A 12,897-nucleotide genomic window follows, 5' to 3' on the forward strand; every position below is an offset into this window, starting at 1 on the left:
GGATGGATATGGACTCCTGGGAGGGGGAAAGGAGATTAGGTACCCACATGATCCCCATGATGCTCCAAAAGAAAGAGGGGAAGGTGGGAGGAAATATGATTACAACAGTTATTCTATTCAAGCATCTACCATTCTGGCAAGTCCCTAACTCAAATGTATTCTGTTCATCAAATGGATCACTGTTGTAGTTTATAGCTTAACAGAGTTGGGTGAAGGTTGCTTGCCATTTACAGGCTGCAAGAGGCTCTTTAAAACAGCCAATGCAAATCCTGATCTGTCTCTGGGGTTGATGTCAAGCTAGCACTGCCCTGAGAACGCATGCAATGAGCACAGAGTTACAGTCTCAACTATGGCTTATTTACTCACCCCTCCTAAAAAGGCAACCGCAGTGGATGCATACGGTGTAGTGTGTGATTTTACACAGTCTTCCCCTCTAGTCCTTTATTATTTATTTATTTATGCCATGAGCTAAATAAGTAAAAGCACCACAATGAGCCACTCACCTGGAGATGGTCTACTTAGAAACTGGCTTCCCCTCAACTTTAAATACAAAACATAAAAAAGCTGAAGTTAGCCTCTTACATACTATGTGCTGTACGGAAAGCATTTCGGTAGTCTATACACATCTAAGGAATGCAAAATCATTTCTCCTTTATTTTGTGGGTTTGAAAAAAAAAAAGACTGATGACTGGATAGACAAGTTTATAGAGAGACTTCTGTTATCATCTTCAGTATACAAGATGGGTTTCTATGGCAATTTCTATGAAGGATAACCAGGCTATTGTGAAAAACAAAGAATGGCTCCTACCACATTAACACATGTAGCTCATGAATTCTCCTAGATGATTCGATAGTAAGACAACAATTCTGTCATATCAAAAACTTGAATGGCACTGTTGCTGGTTTTACAGTGGGGTGTGTCAGTTTGTCTAAAACAAAATTAAAGTCCCACAGAGGGAACAGATCCTTTACAGGTGGTATCAAACACAATAACTTTTCAAGGGTCAGTTAGTAAAGATGCTAGTGGGGAGGTCCACAGGCAATCAAGATGAAATGGCTGAAAGAAATTCTTATGTTACAGTTAGGCTATATTTCAAAAGTCAGGGTATGCAGACAACAACATTGAGCACTACGGGAAGCTAGACTGCTGTAAAACCTGCCCAAGGACTAAGGCCTACTGCCAAAGACCATCTCATAACCCTATACGAATTCTGTAGCAACAACCCTACAAAGTACATCCACAAAATCACCTGGTGGTAATGTACCAAGCATAGCATTTAGGGTCTCTGATAAGGTCAAATACTCCAAATAGCTGGTAAATGTAAAGGTGCAAACAGAGAAAGCTTTCTCTTCTGTATCCCACAGTCACAGGGAAGCAACCCTTCTCCCACTGTATAAGTTGCAACCATACCAGCACATTGCAACAGGATCGCAAGTATCTCCACACCAGCCTGGGGCCTCTCCTGACTAGAGAAAAACACCTTAGCTCAAGAAGTCTTGTTTCAGAGCTAACACTGTGTTAAGACCAACCAAAACTGGCTGGCACTTTTCAACCTGGCTCCTTCCTTAGAAGTGAGGCCAGTAATGCCTGGGGTAATAGTTTTCAATGCCAAGGTTTAGTCCATCTAGATCGCACTTCCCATCTACCTGTAACTGGACCAAAATCGCTACCCCCACAGTTAAGCCCAAATTTGTGCTTCATATAGTCTGCTATGGAATGAGGTCTGCCAGGTTACATGGGTCACCCAGCTGATGAATACCCTCCAATGCTAGTGTCAGGCAGTGAAACCAGGTATCCCCATAATGGGCACTGTTTCTGACTCTTCTAGTAATGATCACTCTGAGGGGGTGGCATATATGGACTGCTGTTTGTCTGACCTCTCCTGTCATATCCTATTAGGAATAGGATGCTCATGACAACAAGACAAGACTGGTGGTCATGATCCTAACAGGCTAGTTATACTTATATTAACTTTTTATTTAATAACAGCACCCTGAAGCAGAACTTACCTTCTAGATTTCTGGCTAATTATCTTCTCTGCACTGCTATACTCTTCCACAACGTTTCAAATGAAATGCACAAAACAATTCTGACACAGGTTCAATTTAAGGCTTACTACTGCAGCACTTCTACAGGCTTATGTACAAAAGTATACATCAGCTGGAAATGGAACCACCATGATGTATGCACACTAAATGGGAGCATAACAGCTGTCTTCCTACTAATTCTACAGCAATTCCTATTACAATGAAGTGGAAATACTGATACTTAAAATACTAGAATTTCAGAACATCAATCTGAATCTGCACCTGACAAAATTCCATAGCAGTTTAATCCCCATTTTGCAAAGCTGAGGCAACCCTCTTGCACCCTTCACCTCACAATCAAAGGTGAATCAGACTACATTCACTTTAACAGCTACTGACTTCACATCAAAAAAGCAAAGAAGCAAAAAGCGGGACAGAGAGAGTATGCAACTGTGAGTGCAAGAAGGCAAGGGGTGTACAGGGGCTTGCCTCTGCAAAAGCGTGGTAATGTTTTACTGCAATGTTTAAGTGGACTGAGTGACTTGCCAGTACTTCAAAATCATACAAAGCTCCGTACAGATATGTCATCTTTGATACTGTGCTCTCCAGTAACATCAGCTACAATATCATCACTGGCAAGAAGCATCAGTATTAGATATTAGTCCCACGGATTCATATGTTGCTGCTTCTCCTCACCTGAAAGGATGGATACTTTCCGGATGAGACTTTCTCGTCTCCGAGTGAGCATGCTCTTCTGGACCAAGAGCTTATCTGCTTGGTCTGTTAAATTATCAATTTCTTCCAAAGCCTAAAAACACCAAAAAGACAAATTAGATACATAAAGATCAACTGGGATTTACACAAAACAGACCAATCCAGGCCAACAACAAAAGAGTATTAATTATACAATATGCTAATAACAAACGTGAAAGTTAGCAATAAAATTATTTAATTCACACAACTGATAATAAAACAAAGAAAATATTACTTGCGGATAACATTCCTTCAACAGTAACTACAATTAAGAGTCCATCTCACTTACTGATAATTTATTACGTTTTCATATGTCAACCAAAATTTACTAAAACTATACTAATCAATCAAAAAGCTAATGAACATATTGTCAATAAATATAATTACAACTAGAACTACAAATAGTTAACATACAAGTATAACTATAACCTAACTAAAGTATTGAACTATAACAACATTTTAATAACTTAAAATTATTTGTAGGTGCTCAAAATTTTTTTTAAACTCTTGATTACCCAATGATCATTAAGCTATACCCCAACTGCTCCAATAAACAGTTTATTCCACAAGGCGAGGGACTGAAAGACTACTCTCTCCCTTGGACCGACAGTGAAGCAAGAAAGGAGTGGAAGCCATCACCTACACCCTAAGCCTCCACAGGCAGCAATGACTTCTGCAGACAGCAGGTGCAAGCAATCCCATATGTCACACCTCTACTCATGTGATGCAGCAGAGTACAGCACAGAGCTGCAGCCTTCCACAAAAACACCTGAAGCTGACAGCCACACTGCTTCCCCTCTTCTCAATGTGGGCAAGCCCTGGCAGTAGCCACTCATTTCAATACTCCCTCACATGGCTCTTATACTGCCCACTTGCTTAGCTGAGCACTGACCAACTGGGTAGCAGTCAGGTTTTACCCGTTACTCCACAGAGATGGGCTGGTCAAAGCCATTTTTCACTTTCAAGGACAAATTACGCTTGATAAAAATGCTTCTTTTGTTTAAATTATTATACACGGCTAACTATTAAAATATTAATATATCTTAACTACCTTTACTTTCACTTCAGAAACATTATCAAAATATGCAAAGCAAACAATATTTATTTTGCTTTTGTTTACTGGGACAGTCTGACTGGGCTGCAAAGCCCCTTTTCAGTTGAGGCCCAGAGAAAAAATATAAAAACAAAGAACAACAAATAGATAAAGACAAAGAAAATAATTTAGGACCATTAAAGTAATAATAATGGATAATAATGGCAATATATTATTCAAACCACTTAAAGTATAATAATTAAAGATTGCTATAGTAGATGAACTGGGAAGAAGAGAGAGACTATTAAGACATGAAAAAAAAGATATGAGGTTAGTGGATGACAGAAAAACAACAAATCATAAAAGGAAAATGGAAAAGGGAAAAGAAGAGGGTAACATCTTATGGGAGAAAAGTACACAGGGACAAAATGAAAGTCAGAAAAAAGAATGAGAAAAGATACAGAAGTCTTATACTCAAATTCAATTTTACTTTTACACAATACATACGTTCTTTTTTAAAACTGGAAGTAAGTAAATCACAGGATCACTAACTCACTCACTGATTTATCCTCTTAATAAGCACTGAACCTGTGTCCTACCCTTTTCAAGGCAGCCACCATAAACCCATTACTAACAGAGTATTCCCCAGAACACTTATCAGGACTACAGAAAGTACAGTTTTGTACCTACCATAAATGTAGATGTTCGAGTGTACACCCTGCTGCAGTCATCACACTTGGGTTATCCTGCCATCAGGCGGTCCCGCAGTCGGCCGGAATCCCAAAGTCTTGGTCCGGCGTCGGTTGCTGTCACTTCTTCCCTGACGTCAGTGCGCCAGGGGTATATATATTGCATCCGACGCCATTTTCTTCAGTTTTTCTTGCCCCAGATGTCAGGTGCCCCCAAAAAGTTGGTCAGTAATTAGTACCAAATTAAGCAATTTTTGCACAAACACAAAATCCCTCCAGCTATAAGCAAATGCATCAGGAAGGTATTGTAGAGATTTAGTTAGTTAGATCAGAGGGGATGGAGGGAGGGTAACCTGGACTGCAGCAGGGTGTACACTCGAACATCTACATTTATGGTAGGTACAAAACTGTACTATGTTCATCGTGTTACCCTGCTGCAGTCATCACACTTGGATAGAATCCCAAAGCTAAGGATGGATGGAGGAGTCATAGAGGGTTAGAGGAGGCTAGAAGGCCCTGCAGAACTGCAGTGGCGAAGCCAGCTCTAGTCTTAGAGTAAAGTGGTAAGTGATAGTGTTTGGTAAAGGTGTGTACTGAACTCCAAGTTGCAGCTTCCAAAATCTCCTTGGTTGGAACCCCCCTGAGGAAAGCTGTAGATGTAGCTGTTGCCCTGGTAGAGTGGGGCCTAATGGTAGCAGGAACTGGTTTTCCATGATGGGTATAGCAAAAACGAATGCAATGTCCTATCCATTTGGAAATGGTTTGTTTTGATATAGCCTTCCCTTGTGAAGCTGTAGCATAGGATACAAAGAGCTGGTCAAATTTTCTGAAAACCTTAGTTTTATCCAAGTAGTAATGAAGTTGCCTGTGAATGTCCAAGGAATGCAGGAGTCTTTCTCCTTTGTTCTGTGGATTTGGGAAGAAGGTGGTTAAGTGGATGGTTTGATTTAAAGACACACTGGAAACCACCTTAGGCATGAAGGAAGGATTAGTTCGTAGAGAAACTCTGTCTTGATGGAAAATGAGGAAAGGTTCCACTGCCATTAGTGCCTGCAGCTCTGAGACTCTTCTAGCTGAAGTTATTGCTAGCAGCAGGGCAGTCTTCCATGATAGAATCTGTAGATCTGCAGAGAAAGCTGGTTCAAAGGGAGGTAGCGTAAGCTTTTCCAGAACAAAATTGAGGTCCCATGTTGGTGTAGGTGCTCTCCTGGGGGGGCCTAATGTTTTTTGTCCCTCTGAGGAAATGCCTTAGAAGTGGATGTGAAAATAAGGGTGGATCCATGTTGTAGTGGGCTGAAATAGCTGATGCATGGATTTTAATGGAAGAAAAAGAAAGTCCTTTGTGCAACATCTCAGTTAAATACTGTAGAATCTGAGGCATGTGAGGATGAAGTGTGTTTTGGCCTTTAGCTTGGTTCCAGGCGCAAAACCTTTTCCATTTGTCCGAGTAGGCCTTCCTGGTGCAGGGCCTCCTAGCTTCCAGAATAACATCCATAACAGCTTGGGAAAGATGAGCTGGCTGGATGCTTAGGTGATTTGCCATGCAGCCAGATTTAAGGTTTTGAGCTGGCTGTGAAGAATCTGATTGTTTTGTTATGTGAGCAAATGGGCAATTTATGGTAAAATCCAAGGTGGGCCCTGGGCCATATTCCTCAATAGTAGGTACCAGTGCTGGCGTGGCCAGTCTGGGGCTATGAGTATCAGTCATGGTCTCTCCTTTCTGACTTTCAGAAGCACCTTTGTGAGGAGAGGCAATGGAGGGAAGGCATATACTGTCAGGTTTTTCCAACTGAATGAGTGTGCGTCCACTTTCCAAGCTTGATGGTGAAGTGTCCTTGTACAAAATTTTGTTAGCTGATAGTTTTGAGGACTGTCAAACAGGTCTATGTCTGGAAGGCCCCATTTTTGAGCTATCATTGCAAATACTTGTGGATCCAGTTTCCACTCGTGGGGATCCATAATGTTTCTGCTGAGGTAGTCTGCCAATGTGTTCTTTTGTCCTGGCAGGAATTGAGCTTGTAACTGAACGTGGTAAGCCAGAGCTGTGTTCCACAAGGTCATTGCTTGCCTGCATAGAGGGTAGGAGTGTGTACCCCCTTGTTTGTTTATGTACCACATTACTGTGGTGTTGTCCGTCCTTATTGTAAGTTGTCCTGGATGTAATAGATTCTTGAAGGCTGTCAGAGCATTCTGCACAGCTAGCATCTCTTTTTGATTGATGTGCAGATTCCTTTGATCTGCAGTCCATACGCCTTGAACGCACTGTCCTGCCATCTGTGCCACCAAGGCGTAGTCCGATACATCTGTTGTCATAGTTTGCCTGGCTGGGGGCAAGGTGAAAGGCTGACCCTTGTTGAGGTGACATGCCTGTGACCACCATAGAAACTCCTGTTGTAGGCAGGGAATAAGAGATATCATTGTGTCCAAGCTGTGGCTGTGTTGAGACCATACGCTTTTTAGGTACCACTGTAATTTCCTCAAATGCAGCTTTGCAAATGGTATTAGTAGTATGCAAGATGACATGAAGCCCAAGGCCTGCAGAATATTTCTTGCACTTAGTTGGGTCTTTGTTGCCATTGTTTTGAAATATTGAGTCAGTTGCAGTTGTTTGTCTGGCATCAGATAAGCCTTCTGGGCCGTTGTATTCAAGCTGGCACCCAGGAATGTCATATTTTGTGAGGGTACTAGTTTTTATTTCTTTTCGTTTACTGTGCACCTCAGGCAACTTAGAAGATGTTTTACAAAAGCCAGATGTTGTAAGAGAATGTCCCTGCTTTCTGCTTGGATGAGGCAGTCGTCCAAGTATGGGTATATTTGAATTCTTCTTTGTCTGCAGTATGCAATTACTGGTGCCAGGCATTTTGTGAAGACCCTGGGCGCAGTAGATAAGCCAAAGGGCAGCGCAGAGAATTGGTAATGGGTTGAACCTGCAATGAAAAGGAGGTATCTTCTGCAACTTAGTCTGATAGGGACATGCAGGTATGCCTCCTTGAGGTCCAACGTTACTAGCCATGCTTTCTTCCCCAACATGGGAAGCCGCTGCTGTAGTGTTAGCATCTTGAATTTGGGTACTTGTAAGAAGGTGCTTAGAAAAGAAAGGTCCAGAATTGGTCTCCAGGCATTGTCCTTTCTGGGAACTAGAAAGAGTCTTGAGTAAAATCCTTGGCCTTGCTCTCGTGTAGGTACCAGTTGAATGGCTCTCATGTCCATGAGAGCTGTAAATTGTTTTTGTGCCTCTGCCCACTGATTTTGTGGCAGGTTTGGCTTTCCTCTTTTCATTGGCAAGGTGTGAAAATGGAATCTGTATCCTTGTGAATTATGTCTAGGACCCATTTGTCCTGTGTGACAATGTGCCAGTTGTCTGAAAAAAGTGCGAGTTTTCCTCCCAAGGGGGCTGCCAAGAGAGTGTTGCTTGACCAGATGAGGTGCAAGTCATTGAGTTTGCCTTCTGGTAGCTTGGGACCTGTCTTCTCCTCCTTTCTGTGTTGCAGTGCCCCATTGTTGAGGTTTGTATTGGGCTTGTGGTTGACCTCTGCCTCTTGGACGTCTGCATTTACCCCTCTGTGGTCTGTCAGTAGCTGGAAAGGACCAATTTTTTGTTGGCCAATTTCTGCTGAAGCGAGGAGGGCTGTACCTGTAGAAAATCTTTGACTGTCTGCATAGATTTTGCCTTATCCTCCATTTTCTTTAAGACTTGTTCTGCTTTAACTCCAAAAAGAACATCCTGCTGTAAGGGAGCATCTAGAAGCTTTGCTTTAACATGATCAGGCAGAGTTTGTTCCTTTAACCAAGCATGCCTACGTATAACAGACCCAGTGACAGCTGCTCTGCAGGAAGCCTCCAAAGAATCAAACCCACATTGTAAAGTATGTTTGCCCACCTGTTCAGCTGCGTGCAACAGATCCTGCATTTCTTTCAATTCAGACTGGTGAGGGAGTGTGCTCATTTTTTGTTTTAACTGAGACATCAGAAATTGCTGATATTTTAGCATGTGAAATTGGCAATTTAGTGTCCTCATAGCTAGAGTGGCTGAGGTGTAAACCTTTTTCCCCCCACCTGTCTAGTGCTCTGGAGTCCCTTTCAGAGGGTACAGGATTTTTTTCCATAGAAGCCTTAGCCGCTTTGGGACCCTGGGAGATAGTCTCTGGATTAGCAACAGGGCTTTTATAAAGGAATTTGTGAGAATCAGGCACTCTATAGTATCTGTCAGGTTTGGCTGGAGCAGGAGGCAGAGAATCTGGGTTCAAACTGGATTCTAAATAAACATCATCCACAATGTCCAAAACTGGTGGGATGGCAAGTGGTTTGTGCTGGGGGAGTAAAGGAAACTCTCTGAGCCTTTTCTTTGAGTCAGAATAGTCCTGACCTTCCCAGTTAAAATGTTCCCTCATAGTGTGTAAAGTTTCCCCAAAGGAGTAGTCTTCAGGAGGAGAAGATGAGGGAATAGAATCCTCAGCATCAGAATCTTCATAAGGGGAGAAGGAGTAATCTTGGTCCTCAGAGGAGCCTGAGGAAATAGACACTTGATCAGAGGAGGCACAATCTTCCTCTTGTCTAGGCCTTTTGTTGGGTGGGGGTTGGGAACCCCTGATTAAAGAGATCAAATCTTCAGCCATTTTGAGCATCTGTTTCTTAGGCATGGGGCCTTGAACTGGAGACTGAAGTGCAGTCTTTTTAGGTTTAGTAGGAGTCTTAAGCTTAGGATACGTTTTTATGGTGAGCGTCGTTGGTCTGAAAACGCCTTCAGAAACCGAAGGTGTTTCTGCAGCAGCGACATCTCTTTCTGCAGTGTCATCGGTAGGGGCTAAACAAAATGGCTGCGTCGGCCTAGCACTCTCCGCCAAAGGCTCCAAAGCGGTCTCGGGTTCCAAATCTGCGGTAGTCAGGGGCTGCGTCTGAGCCTCAGTGAAGACCGGTCCAGCTGAGGCCTCGGAGTCTGGCTTGGGTCTAGGCTGCCTGTCCTTATCCTTGCGTTTTTTGTGCACGCCAGTAGTCGGTTGCTCCAACGGCATTGTGTAGTTAAATTTTCTACCAAAGTAGTGTCGTGCGAAATCAAAGCGTCTTTTTATAGTACGCTTATTAAACCTAGCACAAAAACAACAACCAGTGACGTCGTGGTCTGGGCCTAGGCAAGGTATGCAGTAAGAATGAAAATCCTTATGAGGTATTTGCTTCCCACAAGAAATACAATTGTTAACTTTTTCTGACATTGGTCTGAGGCAAGAAAAGTTTCCCCAACGGGGTACTTAGCTTTACTGAAGACTTCGGATCTGAAATTCGACTTTGAAAATCTCAGGTGTCGGCCGACCGGCACTTGCAAACTGCTTCTGCTTCGGGCACTGCGTGGCAAGAAAGACTGAAGAAAATGGCATCGGATGCAATATATATACCCCTGGTGGACTGACGTCAGGGAAGAAGGGACAGCAACCAACGCCAGACCAAGACTTTGGAATTCCGGCCGACTGCGGGACCGCCTGAAGACAGGATAACCCAAGTGTGATGACTGCAGCAGGGTAACACGATGAACATCAGCCAATCTAGACACTGTAGTGAAACTGACTGAAAAAAATTAAGCTATAAGCAAATCCCATACAGCAGCTCACAGTAAGATATTTACTCACAAACAGCACAGCTCTGGACTAAGGAACAGCACATCAAAAACCACATTCATGTTAACTAACACCATTCTCAACAGCTCTGAAGATGGTAAAATCAGTAGGGTTAGGCCTTAAAAGAGATTTAGAATCCATCAACAATGACATACTGCAGCAAAAGCTCAAAAACACCACTTCTCTGACTAGGTGTGGAGCTGGATTCAAAAATGACCTGTTGCAAAGAAAATTAATTCCATACAATGACACTAATGACATTAACCACGTACCCACCACAGGGATTAGTGCTAAGACCCTTACTGTTCTCACTATTTATTAACAGCCTCCCTTGGGGTCTACCAGAATTAACTATCCAAAATGCTGATGACACTGTAGGGCATCAGCACCACAAAATGATTTGAAGAGTTAACCACAGTGGGTCTTCAGACTACTCTGGAACTGGATGCATTCCAATAAAGTTGCTTTAAATACAAACATATCCTCATGCATACCACTTGGGACAAACAGAACATTCAGCTCAACACAACCATTCCTCATAGCTGACCTCCTCCCAAATCATGTTCCTGTTGCCGCTCAGCAAAAGTGCAAAAAGTAGTAGTAGAGTGATCTACATAACCTCCTACTTACTAACACACAAAGAAAGCCAAGGATGGCACACTGGTGTAGCGGATAGTGTCGTCGGCTCACAGCAAGAGGTTCCCAGGTTCGATTCTTGGCTGGGGTGTCTTCTGGGCAGATTCTGCATGCCTTCATGGTGTTCACTTGGATTTTCTCTGGGTGTTCCATTTTCCTCCCATATTCCAAAGACATGCATTAGGTGGACTGAACACACTGAACTGGCTGTAGATATGTGTGTGCATGCGAGTGTGTGGTGTGGAAGATCTGATGCGCAATGACTAGCACCTGGTGGTGTAAACACTGGCTCTTGATGATCGTCACTACTGAAGTGACATCCCAACCCAATGTCAAAAAATGGGAAAAAGGGGTTGTGGATGGAGGGATGGACAAGGACAGCCAAAGCAATCAATGCCCTACTCCATAAATTACACTATTCTTTCCCACTCATTGCATTACATTCCACTCAAAATATACAGTCCTCCAGTCAGCAGAAAACAAAATATTACAATTTATTCACCTCAGTACCTCTCAGGATACCAATGAACATATTAAGTAAAATACAAGTGGCTTCTTCTATTAAACATAGAGCTGACTTTCTAGTAAACATACTCGCCTTTAAATTTTGTGAGAAAGCTAAGCAGTCATTGCAGATGTGGCAAGTGCCTGGGCAGGTACATACCGAAAGAGGACTACAATGATCAGCCAAATGCATGCAGAGTACAAAGGAACAATTATGTCCCTGGAGATGGACATCATACACTTTTGATATAAGCTGTGCAGTGAAAAAGGACTTCCTTTGCAATAGTGGATATCTGGTTATCAAAGGACAGTTCACTGTCAACATAGCTTCCCAGGAGTCATGCTTACCAAAGGATACAGTTACACATTTTTTGGCATTTAGTTTCAGTCCATGGTTTCTGGTACCATTTGTTTGTAACACGCCTCCAAGTAGGATCACTGTTTCCTCTGGTGAGTTTATGCGGGCACCAAGTTAGAAGTCATCTGCAAACATGGTCAGCCGTAACCTTTAACATTCGCTTTCAACTCAGAGAAGTAAATGCCAAAGAGAAGAGGCTCAATGACTGATCTCTGGGACACTTCCCTAGTGACAGGTCTTTAAGAGAAATCAGTGCAGTCACCTTTACCTTCCTGTGTTCAAACTGTGAGCTAATTTGCTATCCAGAGAATTACATAGGGTTAACATTTAGCTGGGAGAGACATCTATGAAGTCTGAGTGAGGGATGGTGTCAAACATCCTTTGCAAGGCCCACACAGGCAGTGTGAACTAATTTATTCACATCCATTGCGTCACTGATTTTTTTTGAAAAAGTCATCCAGGTAAATAAAGCAGGCAGAATCTGCCCATTATGAATCTGAAATGATGCTGAGTCGAGTCTGTAGATCACCTACATCCCTATTTATTAGTTACATAATAATTGTGAGGGTGGCCTAATGGTTAAAGTGCTTGCCTTACAAACACAAGGTGCAGGGTTTGAGTCTCGCAAGGGATAATTGGCTAGGATTTAACTGCTTAGCTTAGTACTGACCTATGAAGCTATGAACCTATTTCCACAGCCATACAGATGAGTCGGGCCTGGAGTCAAACAGGTCTGTTGCAGCCCTACCATTGTGAAAGGGAATGACTGTTGATACCATCAGCTCATCTGACAGAAAGCCTTTTTTGTGGCTACTGCTGAACAGCCTCTGCAGGCAGCCTAAAAATTCACATTTCAAGCTAGCCAGGAGACAAGCCTAGTATTTTACCACCCCATACATTTAGTGTTCTTGACCTTAGACAGTGCTTTGAGAACTTGTTCTTGGAAGATTTGAGGAGGGAATAGATGTGGGTAATTAATCTGAGAATACTGGAGGGGAGATGATGGGGGCAAAGCTGGAACTGAATTTGTCTAGTAGAAGAATGGGGCTGTCCACTGCATCCTAATATTGGATTAAGTAATGCCTGTGGGTGCAGCCATTAGTATCCCTATCTGGAGGGTTAAACTTCATTTGCTGAAAATGTACATATTTGTGTGCACCTGTCTCAAGTTAACAATGGATTGGGGGTTTTGAAAATGTATATTTATTGACATTTGATTACTGGGAAAGTCCAACTGGGTAGAAGCTCCAAATTATTATAAAACATTTTAAGAACAATAATTTTACA

The 12,897-nt window shown here is 42.6% G+C and overlaps 1 protein-coding gene across 1 annotated transcript in view; it reads right to left on the minus strand.

Annotated features, from left to right (window-relative positions):
• Positions 1 to 12,897, minus strand: part of MGA (MAX dimerization protein MGA) — a 2,673,741-nt gene that overhangs the window by 288,664 nt on the left and 2,372,180 nt on the right. The window contains exon 20 of the mRNA XM_044060555.1: positions 2,725 to 2,836. Coding sequence (XP_043916490.1) covers positions 2,725 to 2,836 — 112 coding nt within the window. The remainder of the gene's footprint in view (positions 1 to 2,724; positions 2,837 to 12,897) is intronic.

The sequence above is a fragment of the Protopterus annectens genome, chromosome 2.part0, assembly GCF_019279795.1.
Source record: "Protopterus annectens isolate FY-2018-M chromosome 2.part0, PAN1.0, whole genome shotgun sequence".
Classification (NCBI taxonomy): Eukaryota; Metazoa; Chordata; order Ceratodontiformes; family Protopteridae; genus Protopterus; species Protopterus annectens.